At 40.5% G+C, this 24,759-nt stretch overlaps 2 protein-coding genes across 2 annotated transcripts; one reads left to right on the plus strand and one right to left on the minus strand.

The window, feature by feature from the left end:
* Positions 1 to 2,317: 2,317 nt before the first annotated feature.
* Positions 2,318 to 3,253, plus strand: LOC124509230 (olfactory receptor 2G3-like). Its single transcript, XM_047075780.1, has one exon. The coding sequence runs from the start codon at positions 2,318 to 2,320 to the stop codon at positions 3,251 to 3,253; it is 936 nt and encodes a 311-aa protein (XP_046931736.1).
* A 20,237-nt stretch (positions 3,254 to 23,490) lies between these two features.
* Positions 23,491 to 24,459, minus strand: LOC124509240 (olfactory receptor 2B11). The gene has a single exon (XM_047075786.1). It carries the CDS (start codon positions 24,457 to 24,459, stop codon positions 23,491 to 23,493), a length of 969 nt encoding a protein of 322 aa, XP_046931742.1.
* Positions 24,460 to 24,759: the final 300 nt, after the last annotated feature.

Here is a 24,759-nt window from a genome sequence, read left to right on the forward strand (position 1 = left end):
AGGCTAATTTTTTCATGGAAAACTAAAGTACCACTATGATAGTAGTATGATTGTCAAATAGATATATTGACCATGGTTGTAAAAAGTTATCTGCTCTGTTTATGGAGAATTGCTTTTTGTTCAGGCAATCTTTGATACTTCTAAGCAAGGAAAATAAAAGCTACTTTAAGACATTGTCTTGATCAAGATCCAAAATAAAAAAAATCTTATTCTCCACAGAAGTGTGAGAAGCAAAGAAATTCTCAATAGTTATAATTAATAAGTTCACTTTTTAATTTTTTTTTCAACGTTTATTTATTTTTGAGACAGAGAAAGACAGAGCATGAACGGGGGAGGGGCAGAGAGAGAGGGAGACACAGAATCAGAAACAGGCTCCAGGCTCTGAGCCATCAGCCCAGAGCCCGACGCGGGGCTCGAACTCACGGATCGCGAGATCGTCACCTAGCTGAAGTCGGACGCTTAACCGACTGCGCCACCCAGGCGCCCCAAAGTTCACTTTTTAAAAAGCAAAATAACTAGGGGCTCCTGGGTGGCTCTGTGGGTTAAGCATCCAACTTTGGCTCAGGTAATGATCTCACTGCTCTTGGGTTCAAGCCCCGCATTGGGTTCTGTGATGGCAGCTCAGCTTGGAGCCTGCTTTGGATTCTGTGTCTCCTTCTCTCTCTGACCCTCCCCTGTTCTCTCTCTCTCTCTCTCTCTCTCTCTCTCTGTCTCTCTCTCTCAAAAATAAATAAACACTAAAAAAATATTTTTAAGCAAAATAACTAAAAGTAGAAGGGACATTGTTATGTGACAACTCTGCATTATAACCTATCCTAGTAAAAGTTTACAGTATAAAATAAAAATCAGTGTGGAAGTACAAACATATTTGTGAGAGGAATGTATTGGAGTAATGTGGCACTTGGACTTTTTAAACTGCAGTACACTGTAACTTCCTGTGTGGCCTATTTGGGGAATAGCTAAAAATCCTGAAGGGTAAAACAATCATGATAGCATGGGCATGATAAAGGAATTGAGGGGAAAAGCTAACCTCAAAACTGAGTATTGGTGAGCTGAGTTTGGAAAATGCTAAGTTTAAGATATTGGTGGAACATTCCAGAAAAAAATCTCCTATAAGAGGTAAGGATTTGAGAGGGAAATGAAATTATGCATTTTGAAAATTCATAGCCTACAGAAAAGAGATGACACCATTTAGAAAGAATCTGGGGGAACACAGAGGAAAAATTTAAAGATGAGATAAAAAAAAGAAGGAAAAGATGAAACAAGGGAGAAAAAGATGACAGAATAAGAGGAAAATAAAACTAGTGAAAACTAGGAAGACAAGAGCTAGATGAAAAACAAAGGGAGCCAAGTTACACAAAACAAACTACCTGTTGATGGCCTCTTTCCCAAAGAAAGAGTCTACACTGTTACATAGCTGTAATAGCCCTCCAACTTCTATCCTGTCTATCCAAGCATCCAAGTATCCTTAACTTAACTGGACTGAAAGGAAACATTATGTAGTAATTCAGATATTGGGTTGATAGATAATGGTAGATATATACATAGATGATGAATGGATATACATTATAGAGAGGTTATAAATAGATGATAAATAGATGATAGATTAGATAGATAGATAGATATAGATATAGATAGATAGATGATAGATAGTTAACAGATGATTAGATAGATAATAGATAGATGATAGATAGATAGATAGATGATAGATATAGACAGAACTTAGTTATATAAAAATTATTTTAAGATATTTAAATAACCATATAAGTTAAGTTAAGGACTATTTTTATTCTCACATTTTAAATAAGGAAACTAAAATGTGGAGAGGTTAAGTGACTTGACCAAGTCCACAAGTGATTGAGACTCAACTTCAGCACTCACTGCACTTAACCACTACACCATACAACAACAGAGTTGAGGAGAAAGAAAGTTAACCTAAGTGGGCTGAAAAAATAAATCATATAGTGCTTCTGTTATTTTTTTTTTGAATACTTCAAAAGGATTTAAAGGATTCAAAAGATTGCATTCCACTTCTATGACCTGAGAGAAGTATGTCATAAAGACTTGGGTTGACTGAGCTCAATGAAGAGTTTCTCACCATATCTAGGATATTCCAAATCTAATCCTACTTTAGTAGCAGCTGTGAAGGCAGTATTTAAATAGAATCAGCCCAATCTTTTGAGAAATTCTCATAACAATTATGAAGATTATCCCACCAACATAGTTGAAGGTTTCAAGATGTTTATTGAAACATAAAAGTCATGCTTAATCTCTAAACTGTGTCTCTCTCCTTCTAGCCATACATAAGGTGGGTTCCATGGAAGGAGAAAATGTGAGTTTCCCTAGAACTATTGTGTTGTTGGGCTTCTCAGATTATCCATGGCTAGAAATGCCCCTCTTTGGAGTGGTCCTGGTCTCTTACATCCTCACCCTGATAGGGAACAGCTCCATCATCTTTATTTCCACGGTGGAGCCCAGAGTCCAGACCCCCATGTATTTCTTCCTGGGCAATCTCTCTGTACTGGATGTTTGTGTCACCTGCGCCATTGTGCCCCAGCTGCTGGTGAACCTCTGGGGACCAGAGAAGACAATTCCTTCTTGGGGCTGCATCACCCAGGCCTACATCTTCCACTGGACAGGATGCACTGAATGTGCTCTGCTGGCAGTAATGGCTTTTGATCACTATGTGGCTATCTGTCAGCCCCTCTGGTACACTCTTATCATGAGGCTCTGGGTGTGTGTGCAACTGGCAACTGCTGCCTGGTCCAGTGGCCTGGCAAATTCAATACTCCAAACTACGCTTACTCTCCAGCTCCACCACTGCAGTCACCACACACTTGACCACTTCTTCTGTGAAGTACCTGTTCTGATCAATCTGGCCTATGGTGATACCACTGCTAATGAGCTGTCTCTGGCCATTGGAGCCATCCGTTTTGCACTGATGTCTCCTCTGCTTGTGCTAATCTCCTACACATTAATTGTCAAGGCTGTGTTGAAGTTACCTTCAGCTGACAAAAGGTACAAGGCACTCATCACATGCAGCTCCCACTTGGTGGTTGTCATCATGTACTTTGGACCAGCCATCTGCATGTACATCCAACCCCCTGAAAATAGCACCCAGGCCAAGTTCATGTCCTTCTTCTACTGTGTTATCACCCCACTGCTCAACCCACTCATCTACACTTGGAGAAACAAGGATGTGAAGAGAGTGCGGAAAAGGATTCTACAACCTCAGAGTGAGGTAAAATCCTAAGAAGGATAGACGTCATAAAAAAGCCAGATAGTCTCTGCCTGTCTCCTGGGCCAACCCCATGCACAACTCAGTAAATACTGGCAGGTCTGGGGCGCCTGGGTGGCGCAGTCGGTTAAGCGTCCGACTTCAGCCAGGTCACGATCTCGCGGTCCGTGAGTTCGAGCCCCGCGTCAGGCTCTGGGCTGATGGCTCAGAGCCTGGAGCCTGTTTCCGATTCTGTGTCTCCCTCTCTCTCTGCCCCTCCCCCGTTCATGCTCTGTCTCTCTCTGTCCCAAAAATAAATAAACATTGAAAAAAAAAATTAAAAAAAAAAATACTGGCAGGTCTGTTTCCAAATGAGTGTCCATGAGCTCCAAGGAAAGAGTTCCCATCTGTCAACATCAACCAGCCTGATGTCTGGAGAAACTCTTCCAATTAGAAAGTGCTCTGTTCTGAAATCTCAAGTACAGCAACGCTACTCCTTTTTAACACTTCCTAAATGTCTTGTTCTCAGTGGAAAGAATGAGTCTGCATATCTGTAGGAGGGTAAGTAACACCATCTTTTCAAATAGCTTTCTTTCTCTTAATGCTTATTTGTTTTGAGAGAGAATATGTGTGAGTGAGCGAGGAAGAGGAAGAGAGAGGGGGAGAGAGAGAGGATCCCAAGCAGGCTCCATGCTGTCAGCACAAAGTCTGACTCAGGGCTCTACCTCACAAACCATGAGAGCGTGAACTGAGCTGAAATCAAGAGTCAGATGCTTAACCAGCTCAGCCACCCAGGCGCCTCTCAAATCACTTTCTATAACAGCTCCCCTTTACCAGATAGCATACAAGAAAATTTGGTGGAAAACTTTTGTAGAGATCCCAACAAGAGTTTTAAATAATACTTCATTGGATTCATTACATCTCATTCACAAACCTATGTTTATTTACTTGAGAGAGAGAGAGAGAGAGAGAGAGAGAGAGAGAGTGTTTGTGTGTGTGTGTGTGTGTGTGTGTGTGTGTGTGTGCCTGAGCAGATCAGGGGCAGAGAGAGAGAGAGAGGGAGAGAGAGAGAATCCCAAGCACATTCTGAGCTGTTAGCACAGAGCCCAATATAGGGCTCGAACTCACAATTTGTGAGTTCATGACCTGAGCCGAAATCAAGACTTAGAGGCTTAACCCACTGAGCTACCCAGGTACCCCATCATACTCAAATTATTATGATCTCTCCAGTCTCTGAGTGTCTGTCTCAGTTGCTCTCTCCTTTCTCAAACACCTTATCACCCTAAAATTTATCATATTCTTACCTCAGCAATGCCCTCACATCTGTATTCAATTATTCATTAATAAAACAATTTCAGGGGCACTTGGCTGGCTCAGTTGGTGGAGCATCTGGCTGTAGATCTCGGGGTTGTGAGTTCCAGCCTCATGCTTGGTGTAGAGATTATTTAAAAATAAAATCCTTAAAAGAAATAAAATAAAATAATTTCGACCTCCCCATAACACATTTCTTTCACTTATCTCAATTAATTCATGACAAATATGAATCAATATGCCTTTATATTTCTTATACATGTATGAACCAACTCCATTTGTTTAATTTCACTATCTCACTATATGCTTTGGAAGGTTAGAGGCAACCTTCTTTGAAGTTATATAGAAAAGAAAATTTTTCTATCAAATCTGATTCAAATGAACTGATGAAGTTCTGAACAGGGTACCATCCTAGACTGTCTTCTGTGACCTGGGGAAGTTCAGAGAAAGTTAAGTGTTTCAAAGATGCTTCCCCATAAGCAAAGCTTTTGTTTCCATTTCCAAAATGTTGGGCTGAGAAGTTAGTTTCTGCTCAAATACATAAAACAAAGAAGGCATATTGGAAAGGAGGAACTTAAATTTAGTTTAGGAAATATCTATTTTCAAATAATATGGAAAGAGAATAAAGTAGCAGTATAAAACTGTTTCAAGTTTGTTAGTTAACTGGAATCCACGCCTCTTTATTACAAACGATCAAAAGTAGGCATCACTAGACAAAAAAGAAGTTGTCTATGGCTTTGGTAGATGTCTAAAACAAACTCTATAGGGGACATTATGTACTTTGGATCGGCAGTGAGGATCATCTTTGTACTTAACTCTTAGTGCAAATTTTTGTTCAATCCTGGCTCTGTTTAGATGTATCTTGGGCATTTAGAGCCTAATATTTATTGATCAATATACAATAGAAGAAGGTCTCTAACCTTCCAAAGCATATAGTGAAGCTCACTTTCCACACACACACACACAGACACACCCCAAAATTCTGAAATGTGACAAGTTCCATTTGTTATAACTTTTTATACTTATCTTTCTGGGGAAAAGTTATGAAAAATATCAGTAAATCAGTAAAATCAGTCATCAGTAAATTAATTTCCTGTCACAGTTTAGTTTTTGATATTAACCCTAACTTTTTTTTTCTGAGAAAAGGATAAAATATTCATGTTAATCATCAAGGAACCTCAAAAACTTTCAGGGGAAAGTGAACAATAGCTTTCAGAGGATACTCAGGAGGCCCCTGACAAAAATGGAGGTTTATTTCTATGAAAGGAATTTTTGGACCACAGTTAGTATTGATTTACAATGGGAAATATCAAAGAGTAAAAGCAACTGGTTGTTCAGAGAACTGGAAGAAGATTATTGGGAATACACTTACACCTTGAATATAAACCAGAAACTCATATATGAATGGTATGCAACACATTTTTCCTTTAATTTTTATTTTTAATTAATTTATTTAAAATCACATTAGTTAACATACAATGTAGTAGTGGTTTAAAGAGTAAAACCCAGGGATCCTGGGAAGATGGTGGTGTAGGAGGATGCTGGGCTCACCCCGCGTCCTGCTGATCACTTAGATTCCACCTATACCTGTCTAAATAACCCAGAAAACCGCCAGAAGACTAGCAGAATGGAGTCTCTGGAGCCAAGCGCAGATGAGAGGACCACAGAAGAGGGTAGGAAGGGTGGTGAGGCGGTGTGTGATACACGGACTGACAGGAGGGAGCTGGGGTGGAGAGGCATCCAGCCGGCAAAGCAGAGCCCCGAAGTCTGGCTTGCAAAAGCAGAGGGGCCAGATGGAGTGTGTTGGGACAGCAAGCGGGACTTGACATCTGGAAGGTTATAAGCTAACAGCTCTGCTCGGAGAGCGGGAAGCCTGGAGGACAACAGGAGGGAGAGTTGTTGAGCCCTGGACCACAGAGCTCAGCTTGGTGGGGAAAAAGGCGCTCGCCAGCGCCATCTCCCTCGCCCATCCCCCAGCCAAAATCCCAAAGGGAACCGGTTCCTGACAGGGAACTTGCTTGCACCACGCAAACACCCAACGCTGTTCTTCTGTGGATCCATCTGAGGAGCAGGTCTGACTCCCTCCTGGTGCTGTAGGGGCCCTCCCAAAGCAGATCTCCAAAGGAAAAGCGAGCTGAGCCTGCCCCTCCTGCCCCTGTGCACCTTGCTGATCTACCCCAGCTAATACACCAGTTCCCCAACACCACAAACCTGGCAATGTGCAAGTAACCCAGAAGGGACACGCCACCCCACAGTGAATCCCGCCCCTAGGAGAGGGAAGAGAAGGCACACACCAGTCTGACTGTGGCCCCAGAGGTGGGCTGGGGGCAGACATCGGGTCTGACTGCAGCCCCACCCACCAACTAAAGTTATTCAAGACAGCACAGGGGAAGTGCCCTGCAGTTCCGCACCACTCCAGGGACTATCCAAAATGATGAAACGGAAGAATTCCCCTCAGAAAAATGTCCAGGAAATAACAACAGCTAACGAACTGATCAAAAATGATTTAAACAATATAACAGAAAGTGAATTTAGAATAATAGTCATAAAATTAATTGCTGGGCTTGAAAACAGTATAGAGGACAGCAGAGAATCTATTGCTACAGAGATCAAGGGACTAAGGAACAGCCAGGAGGAGTTAAAATTGCTATCAATGAGCTGCAAAATAAAATGGAGACAACCACGGGACGGATTGAAGAGGCAGAGGAGAGAATAGGTGAACGAGAAGATAAATTATGGGAAAATAAGAAGATGAGAAAAGAGAGAGATAAAAAAAAATCCAGGAGTATGAGAGGAAAAGTAGAGAACTAAGTGATGCACTAAAAAGAAATAATCTACACATAATTGGTATTCCAGAGGAGGAAGAGAGAGGGAAAGGTGCTGAAGGGGTACTTGAAGAAAGAATAGCTGAGAACTTCCCTGATCTGGGGAAGGAAAAAGGCATTGAAATCCAAGAGGCACAGAGAACTGCCTTCAGACGTAACTTGAATCGATCTTCTGCACGACATATCATAGTGACACTGGCAAAATACAAGGATAAAGAGAGAATTCTGAAAGCAGCTAGAGATAACATGCTCTAACATATAAAGGGAGATCTATAAGACTCGTGACCAATCTCTCTATTGAAACTTGGCAGGCCAGAAAGGAATGGCAGAAGATCTTCAATGTGCTGAACAAAAAAATATGCAGCCGAGAATCCTTTACCCAGTAAGTCTGTCATTTAGAATAGAAGGAGAAATAAAGGTTTCCCACACAAACAAGAAAAGAAGGAATTCGTCACCACTAAACCAGCCCTACAAGAGATCTGAAGAGGGATCCTGTGAGACAAAGTACCAGAGACATCACTACAAGCATGAAACCTACGGACATCACAATGACTCTAAACCCATATCTTTCTATAATAACACTGAATATAAATGGACTAAATGCGCTAACCAAAAGACATAGGGTACCAGAAAGGATAAAAAAAAACAAGACCCATCTATTTGCTGTCTACAAGAGACTCATTTTAGACCTGAGGACACCTTCAGATTGAGAGTGAGGGGATGGAGAACTATTTGTCATGCTACTGGAAGTCAAAAGAAAGCTGGAGTAGCCATACTTATATCAGACAAACTAGACTTTAAATTAAAGGCTGTAACAAGAGATGAAAAAGGGCATTATAGAATAATCACAGGGTCTATCCATCAGGAAGAGCGAACGATTATAAATGTCTATGTGCCAAATACAGGAGCCCCCAAATATATAAAACAAGTACTCACAAACATAAGCAACCTTATTGATAAGAATGTGGTAATTGCAGGGGACTTTAACACCCCACTTACAGAAATGGATAGATCATCTAGACACACGGTCAATAAAGAAACAAGGGCCCTGAATGAGACACTGGATCAGATGGACTTGACAGATATATTTAGAACTCTGCATCCCAAAGCAACAGAATATACTTTCTTCTCGAGTGCACATGGAACATTCTCCAAGAGAGATCACATACTGGGTCACAAAACAGCCCTTCATAAATATACAAGAATTGAGATCATACCATGCATACTTCAGACCACAATGCTACGAAGCTTGAAATCAACCACAGGAAAAAGTCTGGAAAACCTCCAAAAGCATGGAGGTTAAAGAACACCCTACTAAAGAATGAATGGGTCAACCAAGCAATTAGAGAGGAAATTAAAAATATATGGAAACAAACGAAAATGAAACTACAATGATCCAAACGCTTTGGGATGCAGTGAAGGCCGTCCTGAGAGGAAAATACATTGCAATCCAAGCCTATCTCAAGAAACGAGAACAATCCCAAATACAAAATCTAACAGCACACCTAAAGGAAGTAGAAGCAGAACGGCAAAGACAGCCTAAACCCACCAGAAGAAGAGAAATAAAAAAAATCAGAGCAGAAGTAAACAATATAGAATCTAAAGAAACTGTAGAGCAGGTCAACGAAACCAAGAGTTGGTTTTTGAAAAAATAAACAAAATTGACAAAACTCTAGCCAGACTTCTCAAAAAGAAAAGGGAGATGACCCAAATAGATAAAATCATGAATGAAAATGGAATTATTACAACCAATCCCTCAGAGATACAGGCAATTATCAGGGAATACTATGAAAAATTATATGGCAACAAACTGGACAACCTGGAAGCAATGGACCAATTCCTAAACACCCACACCTTTGCAAAACTCAATCAGGAGGAAATAGAAAGCTTGAACAGACCCATAACCAGTGAAGAAATTGAATCAGTTATCAAAAATGTCCCAACAAATAAGAGTCCAGGACCAGATGGCTTCCCAGGGGAGTTCTACCAGACGTTTAAAGCAGAGATAATACCTATCCTTCTCAAGCTATTCCAAAAAATAGAAAGGGAAGGAACACTTCCAGACTGATTCTATGAAGCCAGTATTACTTTGATTCCTAAACCAGACAGAGACCCAGAAAAAAAGAGAACTACAGGCCAATATCCCTGATGAATATGGATGCCAAAATTCTCAATAAGATACTAGCAAATTGAATTCAACAGCATATAAAAGGAATTATTCACCATGATCAAGTGGGATTCCTTCCTGGGATGCAGGGCTGGTTCAACATTTGCAAACCAATCAATGTGATACATCACATTAATAAAAGAAAAGATAAGAACCATATGATGCTGTCAATCGATGCAGAAAAAGCCTTTGACAAAATTCAGCACCCTTTCCTAATAAAAACCCTCAAGAAAGTCGGGATAGAAGGAACATACTTAAAGATCATCAAAGCCATTTATGAAAAGCCCACAGCTAACATCATCCTCCATGGGGAAAACCTGAGAGCTTTTTCCCTGAGATCAGGAACGCGACAGGGATGTCCACTCTCACCACTGTTGTTTAACATAGTGTTGGAAGTTCTAGCATCAGCAATCAGACAACAAAAGGAAATCAAAGGCATCCACATTGGCAAAGATGAAGTCAAGCTTTCACTTTTTGCAGATGACATGATATTATACATGGAAAACCCAAATGACTCCACCAAATGTCTGCTAGAACTGATACATGAATTCAGCAAAGTTGCAGGATACAAAATCAATGAACAGAAATCAGTTCCATTCTTATACACTAATAACGAAGCAACAGAAAGACAAATAAAGAAACTGACCCCATTCACAATTGCACCAGGAAGCATAAAATACCTAGGAATAAGCCTAACCAAAGATCTAAAAGATCTATATGCTGAAAACTATAGAAAGCTTATGAAGGTAATTGAAGAAGATATAAAGAAATGGAAAAACATTCCATGCTCAGGGATTGGAAAAATAAATAATGTCAAAATGTCAATACTACCCAAAGCTATCTACACATTCAATGCAATCCCAATCAAAATTGCACCAGCATTCTTCTTGAAACTAGAACAAGGAATCCTAAAATTCATATGGAACCACAAAAGGCCCTGAATAGCCAAAGTAATTTTGAAGACCAAAGCAGGAATCATTACAATCCCAGACTTGAGCCTCTACTACAAAGCTGTCATCATCAAGACAGCATGGTATTGGCACAAAAACAGACACATAGACCAATGGGATAGAATAGAAACCCCAGAACTAGACCCACAAAAGTATGGCCAACTAATCTTTGACAAAGTAGGAAAGAACATCCAATGGAAAAAAGACAGCCTCTTTAACAAATGGTGCTGGGAGAACTGGACAGCAACATGCAGAAGGTTGAAACTAGACCACTTTCTCACATCATTCACAAAAATAAACTCAAAATGGATAAAGGACCTGAATGTGAGACAGGAAACCATCAAAACCCTAGAGGAGAAAGCAAGAAAAGACCTCTCTGACTTCAGCCTCAGCAATTTCTTACTTGACACATCCCCAAAGGCAAGGGAATCAAAAGCAAAAATGAACTACTGGGACCTTATGAAGATAAAAACCTTCTGCACAGCAAAGGAAACAACCAACAAAAAACTAAAAGGCAGCCAATGGAATGGGAAAAGATATTTGCAAATGAGATATTGGACAAAGGGCTAGTATCCAAAATCTATAAAGAGCTCACCAAACTCCACACCCGAAAAACAAATAACCCAGTGAAGAAATGGGCAGAAAACGTGAATAGACACTTTTCTAAAGAAGACATCCGGATGGTCAACAGGCACATGAAAAGATGCTCAACGTCGCTCCTCATCAGGGAAATACAAATCAAAACCACACTCAGATATCACCTCACGCTAGTCAGAGTGGCCAAAATGAACAAATCAGGAGACTATAGATGCTGGAGAGGATGTGGAGAAACGGGAACCCTCTTGCCCTGTTGGTGGGAATGCAAACTGGTGCAGTCACTCTGGAAAACAGTGTGGAGGTTCCTCAAAAAATTAAAAATAGGCCTACCCTATGACCCAGCAATAGCACTGCTAGGAATTTACCCAAGGGATACAGGAGTACTGATGCAGAGGGGCACTTGTCCCCCAATGTTTGCAGCAGCACTTTCAACAATAGCCAAATTATGGAAAAAGCCTACATGTCCATCAACTGATGAATGGATAAAGAAATTGTGGTTTATATACACAATGGAGTACTATGTGGCAATGAGAAAGAATGAAATATGGCTCTTTGCAGCAACATGGATGGAACTGGAGAGTGTTATGCTAAGTGAAATAAGCCATACAGAGAAAGACAGATACCGTATGTTTTCATTCTTATGTGGATCCTGAGAAACTTAATAGAAACCCATGGGGGAGGGGAAGGAAAAAAAATAGGTTAGAGTGGAAGACAGCCAAAGCATAAGAGACTGTTAAAAACTGAGAACAAACTGAGGGTTGATGGGGGGTGGGAGGGAGGGGAGGGTGGGTGATGGGTATTGAAGAGGTCACCTTTTGGGATGAGCACTGGGTGTTGTATGGAAACTAATTTGACAATAAACTTCATATATTGGGAAAAAAAAAAAAGAGTAAAACCCAGTGGTGGCGCCTGGGTGGCTCAGTAAGTTAAGCATCCGACTTCGGATTGGGTCACGATCTCATGGTCCATGGGTTCAAACCCTGCATTGGGCTCTGTGCTGACAGCTCAGAGCCTGGAGCCTGCTTCTGTCTCTCCCTCTCTCTCTTCCTCTTCCCCTCCCCCACTTACAGTTTGCCTCCCTCTCCTCAAAAAAATAAACATTAAAAAATGAAAATAAAGAGTAAAACCCAGCAATTCATCGCTTACATATAACACCCAGTGCTCATCCCAACAAGGGCCCTCCTTAATGTCCATTGTTCATTTAGCCCATCTCCCCAACCACCTCCTTTCCAGAAACATTCAGTTTGTTCTCTGTATTTAAGAGTCTCTTATGCCTCCATCTCTCTTCTTATCTTATTTTTGCTTCCCTTTCCCTACATTCATCTGTTGTGTTTCTTTTATTCCACATATGAGTGAAAACATATGATATCTGTCTTCCTCTGACTGACTTATTTCATTTAACATAGTACACTCTATTCCATCCACATTGATGCAATTGGCAAGATTTCATTATTTTTTATTGCCAAGTAGTATTCCATTGTGTGTATATGTGTGTGTGTGTGTGCGTGTATACACACACACACACACACACACACACACACACACACACATACATATATACCACCTCTTCTTTATACATTCTTTAGTTGATGGACATTTGGGCTCTTTCCACAATTTGGCTATTGTTGATAGAGCTGCTATAAACATTGGGGTGCATGTGCCCCTCCAAATCAGAATTTTTGTAGCCTTTTAATAAATAATTAATATTTCAATTGCTGGCTTAGGGTAGTTCTATTTTTAATTTTTTGAGGAACCTCCATACTGTTTTCCAGCGTGGCTATACCAGTTTGCATTCCCACCAACAGGACAAAGGGATTTCCCTTTCTCTCCATCATCACCAATATTTGTTGTTTCCTGTGTTGTTAATTTTAGCCATTCTGAGTGGTGTGAAGTGATATCTCATTGGGTTTTTATTTGTATTTCCCTGATGATGAGTGATGTTGAGCATCTTTTCATGTATCTTTTTGCCATCCAGATGTCTTCTTTGGAAAAGTGTCTATTCATGCCTTCTGTGTATTTCTTCACGGAATTATTTGGTTTTTTGGGTGTTGAGTTTGATGTCTTATATATTTTGGATAATAACCCTTTATCTGAGATGTCATTTGCAAATACCTTCTCCCATCCCCTCTGTGACTTCTAGTTTTGTTGATTGTTTCCTTCATTGTACAGAAGATTTTATTTTGACGAGGTCCCAATTGTTCATTTTGTTTTTATTTCTCTTGCCTCCAGAGACACATCTAGTAAGAAGTTGCTATAGACTAAGTCAAAGAGGTTGCTGCGTGTTTTCTCCTGTAAGATTTTGATGGTTTTCTATCTCACATTTAAGTCGTTCATCATTTTGAATTTATTTTTGTGTATGGTCTAAGAAAGGGGCCCAGTTTCATTCTTCTGCATGTCACTGTCCAATTTTGTCAACACCATTTGCTAAAGAGACTTTTTTTCCCTTTGACACTCTTTCCTGCTCTGTCAAATATTAGTCGGCCATACATTTGTGGGTCCATTTCTGGTTCTCTATTCTGTTCCATTGATGTATATGTCTGTTTTTGTGCCAGTACCATACTGTCTTGATGATTATAGCTTTGTAATACACCTTAAAATCTGGAATTGTGATGCCTCCAGGCTTGATTTTCTTTTCCAACATTACTTTAGCTATTCAGGGTCTTTTCTGGTTCCATACAAATTTTAGGATTGTTTCTTCTCATTCTGTGAAGAATTCTGGTGTTATTTTAAAGATTTCATTGAATGTGTAGATTGTTTTAGGTAGTATCAACATTTTAACAATATTTGTTCTTCCAGTCCATGATCATGGAATGTTTTTTTTTCCTTTTTTGTGTGTCTTCTTAAGGTTCTTTCATAATCATTCTATAGTTTTCAGCATACAGGTACTTTACCTCCTTGGTTATGTTTATTCCTAGATGTCTTATAGGTGTCTTATGGGTTTTGGTGCTATTGTAAATGAAATCAATTCCTTGATTTCTCTTTCTGCTGCTTCACTGGTGTTTAGAAATACAACCAATTTCTATATGTTAATTTTATATCCTGCTACTTTGTTGAATTCATGTATTAGTTATAGCAGTTTTTTGATAGAGCGTTTTGGGAATTTTATATTGGGCATCACATCATCTGTGAAAAGTGAAAGTTTGACTTGTTCTTTAACAATTTGTATGCCTTTTATTTACTTTTATTGTCTGATTGCTGAAGCTAGGACTTCCAACAAAATGTTCAACAACAGTAGTGAGAGTGGACATCCCTGTAATGTTCTTGATCATAGGGGAAAAGCTCTCAGTTTTTCCTCATTGAGGATAATATTGAGATGTTGAGGTACATTCCTTCTATCCCTGCTCTTTAAGGCTTTTTATCATAAAGATAAAAGTGCTTTTTCTGCATCTATTGAAGGGTAACATGGTTCTTATCCTTTCTTTGATTCGTCTGGTGTATCACATTGATTGATTTGTGAGTATTAAGTCGCTCCTGAAGCCCCCGAATAAATCCCACTTTAAATTTACTGTTGAATTCAATTTTCCAGTATTCTGTTGAAAATTTTGCCTTCATAAGAGAAAAAAAAAGATGGAGAAAAAAAGAGAAGAAAATGGGGCGCCTGGGTGGCTCAGTCAGTTGAGCGTCTGACTTCAGCTCATGTCATGATCTCACAGTTCATGAGTTCAAGCCCCACACTGAGTTCTCTGCTATCAGTACAGAGCCCACCTCAGATCCTTTGTCCCCCTCTTTCTATGCCCCTCACTCACTCATGCTCTCTCTCTCTCTCTCTCCTCTCAAAAATGAATAAAACAAAACTGGCACACCACTGTGGAAAACAATATGGAGTTTCCTCAAAAAAATTAAAAATAGAACTGCCTTATGACCAAGCAATTGCACTAGTAGATATTTATCAAAAGGATACAGGAATGCTATTTTTTTAATATTAAATTTATTATGAAATTGGTTTCCATACAATGCCCAGTGTTCATCCCAACAGGAGCCCTCCTCAATGCCCATCACCCACTTTCCCCTCCCTCCCACCCCCCTTCAACCCTCAGTTTGTTCTCAGTTTTTAAGAGTCTCTTATGGTTTGCCACCTTCCCTCTCTGTAACTTTTTTTCCCTTCCCCTCCCCCATGGGTTTCTGTTAAGTTGCTCAAGATCCACATAAAAGTGAAAACATATGGTATCTGTCTTTCTCTGTATGACTTATTTCACTTAACATAACACTCTCCAGTTCCATCCACGTTGCTACAAAAGGCCATATTTCATTCTTTCTCATTGCCACGTAGTATTCCATTGTGTATATAAACCACAATTTCTTTATCCATTCATCAGTTGATGGACATTTAGGCTCTTTCCATAATTTGGCTATTGTTGAAACTTCTGCTATAAACATTACAGGAGTGCTATTTTGAAGGGGTACATGCACGTGAATGTTTATAGCAGCACTATCAGCAACAGCCAAAATATAGAAAGAGCTCAAATCTCCATCAACTGATGAATGGATAAAGAAATTATCCACACACACACACCCAATGGAATATTACTCAGTGATCAAAAAGGATGAAATCTCGGGCCACCTGGGTGGAGCAGTCAGTTGAGCATCCGACTTCAGCTCAAGTCATGATCTCACAGTTCATGGGTTCAATACCTGCGTAGGGCTCTCTCCTGACAGCTCAGAGCCTGGAACCTGCTTTGGGTTCTGTGTCTCCCTCTCTCCATACCTCTCCCCTGCTTGTGTTCTCTCTCTCTCTCTCAAAGATAAGCATTAATTAAAAAAAAATAAAATCTTGCCATTTGCAAGTACGTGTATGGAACTAGAGGGATTATGCTAAGCAAAGTTATTCAGTCAGTGAAAGGCAAACATCATATGACTTCACTCATATGTGGAATTTAAGATACAAAACATATTAGTGTAAGGGAAGGGAAGCAAAAATAATTTAAAAACAGGAAGGGGGCATACCATAAGAGACACTTAAATACAGAGAACAAACTGAGGGTTGCTAGAGCAGTTTGGGTGGGGGGATTGGTGAAATGGGCAAGGAGCATTAAGGAGGACCCTTGTTGGGATAATCACCAGGTGTTATATGTAAATGAAGAATCACTAAATTCTATTCCTGAAATCATTATTATACTATATGTTAAGTAACTTGGATTTGAATTTTAAAAAATAATTTAAGTAGAATAAAATCTTATAAAATAAAAAAAATGAACAATACATTTTAAAACAAAGAGAGGAAAAAAGTTTTATCTATTGGTACCTAGGGGGTGATAGCTATGATGGTCTGAAAGAGAGGCTGGCTGTGTAGGCTGAGTCAGTCTTGCTCCAGTAAATAAGTAGCTGTCAGGCAAGGTTTGGTGTAAGCGGGTCCTACCTTCACTGGGGGCTCCTGTGCCGCTCTCTGAAGTCCCACTGTGTTGGTGTTGGGGGATAAAAAGGAACCACCCCAATCTCTCATCACGGATCATGGATCTCATCCCCCACTCTTCAGGTATCCCTCACAGAATACTAAGAGTGTCAGCTTGCCCTGAGCCACAACTCTCCTGTGCTTTCTCCTTGACACACACAGCTAGGATTCAAAACCCAAGGTCTTAAAGATTGACACAGTGCGGATCAGCTCCCCTTCTCTGGGATAGGCCCTCTCTACCCTGTGGGTGAAAGGCCTTTTCCTAGCACCTGCATGGTCTTTTGTCTTTGGGGAGGCAATAAACCCTCTTCCGAAAGTATTCCTAGAAGAGGATTGTTCTCTCCCAGTTCATCCTGAAGATTTCTACATCACACAATGCACTCCCTCCTTCTTCCCAGGAGTGCACTCTTCAACTTAGCTCTGGAGAAAGTCACACACTTCCAGAACCTCCGAGTTTGGACTCCACCACTGTTTGCAAAAACTGGGACACCCAGTACTTCTTTCTACCCAGTTTGTGGTCCAGAGAGGTTTTCCTCTTGTGCTAACTCAATGCCTCACTATCTCAACCCCTGTTTCTTTCTCTCCCCTTTGTCTCTCCACAGAAGGGGTTACCTCCCCTCCACAGGTCTGTCACTTTCTCTCCCACAGCTCACATCTGCACACTTCACTCCTGCCAAGCTGTCTTCCTCCAACTGTGGAGATCCTTCTGCCACTCTGCAGATCAGCTTCCTGGGTGTTCTGAGTAATATGACCTCAATACAGCTGTCTTTGAGCCCAGGATACCCTGACTTCTCTGCCATCTTAACTCCCCTCTATGCAACACTTTTTAAAAACCCACAAGAGATGTGCTCTTATAGAAAAAAAAAGAATCAGGAAAGGTAACAGAAGATTAGAGTATAATCCTTATCCCCATGAGCTAATGCTTTCTCTGCCCTTGCAAAGTCTCCCTGGAATTTCAAACATCCTTAGTCCAGAAGGAATCAGCAGAGCCTCAGTTGATATCACCACCTTCTGTAAGAGTCTTATTCATTCACCTACATCCATCTCCACCGTAAGAGCATTTCTGTTGTATAATGAGAGTTCAGGATTCTGCACTTAGACTCATTAGATGCATTTCTTTGGCTGCTACTCTGCTATAAAAAACCTATGATTCTTTTCTTAGCTTTCTTTGCTTAGTCTCTAGGTAAAAAGGTTTCTACCAGGCACTTTGCTTGGTCTTTTTAAAAAAAAATTTTTTTTTCAACGTTTATTTATTTTTGGGACAGAGAGAGACAGAGCATGAACGGGGGAGGGGCAGAGAGAGAGGGAGACACAGAATCGGAAACAGGCTCCAGGCTCTGAGCCATGAGCCCAGAGCCCGACGCGGGGCTCGAACTCACGGACCGCGAGATCGTGACCTGGCTGAAGTCGGACGCTTAACCGACTGAGCCACCCAGGCGCCCCTTTGCTTGGTCTTGATAATGAAAATATGCTTATAAATCATAGTTAAAATAGATTACATCTGCCCATAACTCATCTCAGATGTTAGACAACTTTTCTAGAATGACTTTCAGAGGATGAGGTTGTCTTCACATTATCTGAAAAGTCTTAGAGTGATTTACCATGGCTTCCTGCTATGGCCTAAATGTTTATGTCCTCCCAAAATTTATATGTTGAAACTCTAACCCCAAATATTATGGCACTGAGAGATGGGGCTTTTGGGAGGTAATTCAGTCATGAGAATGGAGCCCTCATGGTGGGGTTAGTGCTCTTATAAGAAGAGACATGAGAGAGACTATATATCTCTCTCTGTCAATATCTCTCAATGTTGTTGCTGTGTGAGCATACAGTGAGAAGGCGGCCATCAGTTATCCTGGCCAGAAACTTGATCTTGGACTCCCCAGCCTCTAGAGCCATGAGAAATAAATGATTGTGAAGCTACCCAGTCTACAGTATTTGTATTTGTTGCCCAAGCAGACTAAGACACTCCCTATACAAACACTATAACAGCCTGTCTCCCATGTGGCTGGGACACAGTCTGGTATATCCTGAGATATGAGGGGCCCAGAGGATCAGTCTAACACCAGAGTAAGGAGATATATATCTCCCATCCAAGATAAAAGGAAGTTTCAGGAGGTAAAACATGAAGTCTTACAATAAACCAGTGGGAACTGAGCAGTGCCTCAGACTATACTGTGACACCACACTGCAAGAAAGAAATGAGAAGATAGGCATGTGTAACAAGTCACTTGGTGTCTCAGTGACCAACAGAAACTAAAGTGATCTGCAATGATCTTCATTTTGATATGTTTATATGTTTATGCATTTTTTTAAGAAAATATCTTATTTGGGTGTGTGAAATCTTTACAGAGGTGCCTGCCCTCTAGGAAATTACTGCCTCATACTGTACATACTTAGAGGCTAGAAAACCCCCAAATAATATTAATAAAGTCAGCCTCCACAGCAATCCCAAAATTGTTTTATTTTATTTTATTTTTAATATGAAATTTATTGGGGCACCTGGGTGGCTCAGTTGGTTAAGCGGCCGACTTCGGCTAGGGTCATGATTTCGCGGTCCGTGAGTTCGAGCCCCTTGGGCTCTGTGCTGACAGCTCAGAGCCTGGAGCCTGTTTCAGATTCTGTGTCTCCCTCTCTCTGACCCTCCCCCATTCATGCTCTGTCTCTCTCTGTCTCAAAAATAAATAAACGTTAAAAAATTTTTAAAAAGACAGAAATTTATTGTCAAATTGGTTTCCATACAGCACCCAGTGCTCATCCCAACAGGTGATGGCATTTGTCAATGCCCATCACACACTTTCCCCTCCCTCAGTTTATTCTCAGTTTTTAAGTCTCTTATGGTTTGGCTCCCTCTGTCTCTAACCATTTTTTTTCCTTCCCCGCCCCCATGGTCTTCTGTTAAGTTTCTTGGGATCCACATAAGAGTGAAAACATATATATTTTTTTTATTTTTTAAGTTTATTTTGAGAGAGAGAAATAGTGAGTGGGGGATGGGCAGAGAGGGGGAGAGAGAGACAATACCAAGCAGGCTCCACACTGTCAATGCAGAGTCCAATGTGGGGCGGCTGAACTCACGAACCGTGAGATCATGACCTGAGCCGAAGTCGTATTCTTAAACGACTGAGGCCCCCCGGCGCCCCAGAAACACAATTTTAAACATGTAAGATGGGTATAAAATTTGCCAAAGGTAATTGAGTTTATTCTTAAAGGGGAAAAAAAAGGATTTCTGTTACTGCTGTTGCACAAAGTCTAAATCACTATTGATTGAAACCTAGCAGCTGTGGAGTTCAGTACAGCCATAAAGACTAAATCCACTGCAGATGTAAATGTTGCGTGTTTCAGTCCTCCACCACCTTGCATTGTGGGCAGCACATGTCTGCATTGTCTGAAAGCCTTCCATAGACACTGCAGCTAAATGATTGTCTGATTGCTTTTGCATTTAACACACTAGCATGAGGATTTTTACATCTAAATGCTAGTTGACAGACAATTTCAGCTAGCCGCATATTGTATGTGTGAGGTGCATAAAGACTTTTCAATCATTCATTTCCACTTATCAACTAAAATTGTGTTTAGTATGTGAATGTTTTTGAATGTATAGCAACAGGATGTTGCACTGGGGGCAATTCATCATGCAATATAATAAAATTAATTTTTACCTTCCCCCTCCCCCACAAAAGAAAGAGTCTCACTATATGCACAACACACAAGAATAGGTTTCCAAAGCTTTTCTGGCAGAGTGATACTTTTGAAAGAGTACCTGAAAAGCATACATCCTATCCTGTTTTCTTCTTGAGTGTTTCTCGCACTTTCCCATAGTGTACTCATAAAAGCAGAGAGAAGTGAATGATGGGAAACTTATCATAATATACAGCAGTGCAAAGCATGCAGATTAATTGAAGTCTTGGGTTTCATTACAAAATTTTGTCTATGTTTTTCTATCTATTATGCCGGTTTATCATAATGGAAACATGCTTTCATTTAATTATCAGTTGAATTATTTAAGTATTTTCTCCTAAAATATCTAATACTATTGACACTTCTGGGAAATTCACCATGTTCATCTTGTGGTTTTACAGAACTGTGATACTGAAAATTCTACGGGTCCTCAGTAGAGGACCTACCTGCCTGCCATACCATCCCCATATTTAGTGGCTTATATTAACAACCATTTCATTATACATGACTATTTTGTGGGTTAGGACCTTGAGCAGAGCTCAGTTAGGAGATTATTCTGCTCTATGTTGTGTCTACTGAGGTCACTAGGTGGGAAAGTCTGGTCAGGTGGGTCTAGGATAGATAGCTTCACTTAGGTATGGAGAACTGGCTGGAAGCCTGACAGAGGTAGAGCTGTAGACGACAGCATCCATCCACAGTCTCCTTAACATGGCTATCTTAGGATAGTTAGCCTTTTCACCTGGTGACTTACAGACACAGAAAGAATGTTAATTAGCTGGAAGCTGCTGGATTTCTTATCATCTTGCCTTAGAAGATCTAAAATATCACTTTTGCTCATTCTAATAGTCTTCATATATCACTGCACGGAAGAGAAAATATTTTTAAAATTTTTAATGTTTATTTCTTTTTGAGAGAGAGAGGCAGTGTGCTAGTGGGTGAGGGGCAGAAAGAGAGGGAAACACAGAATCTGAAGCAGGCTCCAGGTTCTGAGCCATCAGCATGGAGCCCAATGCAGAGCTTGAACTTATGAACCGCGAGATCATGGCCTGAGCCAAAGTTGGACACTCAACTGACTGAGCCCCCCGGGCACCCCAGAAATAGAAAATACTTTGAGATATCTTTAATCTAGCACCTCTGTTTTGAGAAACACAGTCCTCAGTCCTCTCAAATGTGTTCTAAAATGAGGTTGGGTTGTGACATAGCTGTATGTATGAATTGACCCTCTTCAGGGTCATGTCACATTGCTTTCACTGAATTGTGTCTGGACCTGTTCCATTAGGCAAAGTTAGAAGAGAAAGCTCTTAAAAAAAAAAAAAAAAAAAAAAAAAGAAGAGAAAGCTCTTATATATTATTATACATGCTCACGAAGTTAGTTCTTTTTATTTTTTTTATTTCTATTTTTTATTTTTTTTTGAAATTCACATCCAAATTAGCATATAGTGAAACAATGATTTCAGGAGTAGATTCCTTAATCTACAATAATCTAATCTAATCTACATGTGTAATGCCCCATTTAGCCCATCTCCCCTCCCACACCCCCTCCAGTAACCCTCTGTTTGTTCTCCATATTTATGAGTCTCTTATGTTTTGTCACTCTCCCTGTTTTTATATTACTTTTGTTTCCCTTCCCTTATGTTCATCTGTTTTGTATCTTAAAGTCCTCATATGAGTGAAGTCATATGACTTTTGTCTTTCTCTGACTGCCTAATTTCACTTGGCGTAATACCCTCCAGTTCCATCCACGTAGTTGCAAATGGCAAGGTTTCATTCTTTTTGATTGCCGAGTAATACTCCATTGTATATATATATACCACTTCTTTTTTATCCATTCATCCATTGATGGACATGTGGGCTCTTTCCATACTTTGGCTATTGTTGATAGTGCTGCTATAAACATGGGGGTGCATGTGTCCCTTCGAAACAGCACACCTGTATCCCTGGTATAAATGTCTACTACTGCAACTGCTGGGTCGTAGGATAGTTCTATTTTTAGTTTTTTGAGGAACCTCCATACTGTTTTCCAGAGTGGCTGCACCAGCTTGCATTCCCAACGAAGTTAGTTTTAAAGGGCTTTTAGCTGTTACCCAGTGGCTGCTCTATGGCAACCCAGGGAAAAATTTCTTTGTGGTTTTGGAAATAGGAATAGTCATGGTTCTTTCACAATTCTGAAATCAAATGCTGTAGCTCTGTGATTTATATTTTCTTATTGCCTTTACTCTCAGAAAGACTTCAATTTCCCTTTTGTCCTAATTGTCATACATTTATTATCATTATTATTATTAATTATTATTATTATTTATTGTCTCTGCTAGGTTATATTAGTATGTGGCATGCTCATGGCAAGGAGGTAAAAATGAGTACATTAAATGTAATAAATACAAAAGGTGACAAAAATGCGAATATAGAGTCCTAGTATCATGACTCCGTTCTGCTAAAGGAGGCAGACAATATGGACTTTAGTGCTGGTCTCAGTTCCTAGAGTGGCCATGACCAAGTTATTGCAACCTCTCCAATAGTCCAGTTCTTATATGACAATGGAAAGTTATAAAAGAGCTCACATCATGGGAGTATATTAAATAAGATGGCATACACAAATACACTTAATCTAGTACCTACATCTTGGAAGGCTTCTACAAATATTACTTGTTACAATGACCTTGAAATTGTTAGTTAAAATTTCATTGTCCCTAACTTTGATTGTATACATATCTTGTATTCTCAAGTCCAGTATTGGCTTTTTAGATAAGATATTATGCTATTTGACTCTAATATAGAGTCTTACACGTTCAAAATAAATATGCTTGCTTTCAGCCAATAGAGTGGAAAACTTTCTATAGAAGAAAACCTGAACTGTAGAAAAAACAACAACAAACACATCACGTAAGTCACAGGAAGAAGAAAGCAATCCCCTTAATTTTGGGAATTTTTTTAAATTTACATAAAATTTATGGAGATTTAAGTATATAGAGACAAACAAAATTATTATAAGTAATATAAGATTACATTTCAGGTTCATATTATGCACACTTAGGAGTAATGAAAAAGGAAGAGGGAAGATCAGAAAGAAACTAGTGGGAGGGAAAAAAGGGGGGCAAGAATTAGGAGAGTAGAAATTAAGTAATTTGACAAAAACTTACTGCACACCAATTGTGTTTAAATGATTCCTAAAAGTATATGGTGTCTTAGAACTAAAGACTATTGGGAGACGTGGGATTTTAAGCACCATGACCACACAGAAGGCAAAATGTTTTGACAGAGGACTTGAGGGGCTCCCAAATGTCTCTAAAAACTTAACTCTGGCTGTGGACTTCTTAATCACACAATACATTTTCCCGGGTTTCTGTAACCAATGGACATTGTCACATCTCAGAGCTTAATCTGCAGAGCCTCCAGATCCTTGACAGGAGCTTTCTCAGGGCTCCCTTTACATCCTTGTTCCTCAGAGTGTAGATAAAAGGATTGAGGGTGGGGGTGATTATGGAATAGAAGAGGGAGATAAACTTGCCCTGTTCTTGGGAGTAGCTGGAAGAGGGTTGCAGGTACATGTAGATGGCTGGCAGGTAGAAAAGGGACACCACCACCAGGTGGGAGGAACAGGTCCCAAAGGCTTTGTGCCTTCCCCTGGAGGATTGGATCCTGAGCACTGCTCGGGCAATGAAGCCATAGGAGAAAAGGATGAGAGCTAGGGGAACCAGTACAAAGAAGGCTACCAGCACAGCCAGTGTGGTATCATTCATGGCTGTGTCAGCACATGACAACTTAATCATGGCTGGCACTTCACAGAAGAAGTTGTTCAGCACCTGCCGCCCACAGAAAGGCAGCTGCACCGTCAGCACTACCTGAACAAGGGAGTTGCCAAAGCCACTGAGCCAGGCCACAGCCACGAGCTGTTGACAGAGAGGACGATGCATGATAACGGCATACCGGAGAGGCTCACAGATGGCCACATAGCGGTCCAGCGCCATAGCAGCCAAGACAATGCACTCAGTGCATCCCAACCAGTGGAAAATTGCATACTGCATTGTGCAGCCACCATAGCTGATGGTCTTACTGGAGCTCCCCATGTTGACCAGCATCTGAGGGACTGTGGTGGTGGTATAGCAGAGGTCGAGGAAGGATAGGTGCCCGAGAAAGATGTACATGGGGCTGTGGAGCTGAGAATCCAGTCGAGACACCAGGATGATAGCAATGTTTCCCAACATGGCCAGAATGTAGGAAACCAGGAGGATCACAAAGAGAGGGAGCTCCAGCCATGGCCTGTCAGAAACACCTAGAAGGATGAAGTCTTTAGGGGGTTCCCACAGAATGCTGTGGTTATGACCTCTCATGTTGAGGCATGTTTTTGGTGCCTGTGATGAGTCAAGAAAGTCAAAGTGAATAAAACCTGAGAGCATGAGATAACTGTCTTCCTCATGCCTGTGCCTGAGCTTTCCTACAGACGTTGCATCCTGTCATCTCCATAGAGACACTGAGACATGGGGAAGTCGGGATCAGGAGGCACAGCACATGCACATGGGTTTTGCTCTGCCTCCTATGCTCTGTGACCTTGATTATGCCATTTAATCTTTCTGAACTTTGATTTCTGCATCTGCGATGCAGGGAGAAAATACTTCCCTCAAATGCAAAGT

Source organism: Lynx rufus, unplaced genomic scaffold, assembly GCF_022079265.1.
Source record: "Lynx rufus isolate CCGP_SWC_20201006 ecotype Redwood Valley unplaced genomic scaffold, mLynRuf1.p SCAF_1, whole genome shotgun sequence".
Taxonomy (NCBI): Eukaryota; Metazoa; Chordata; class Mammalia; order Carnivora; family Felidae; genus Lynx; species Lynx rufus.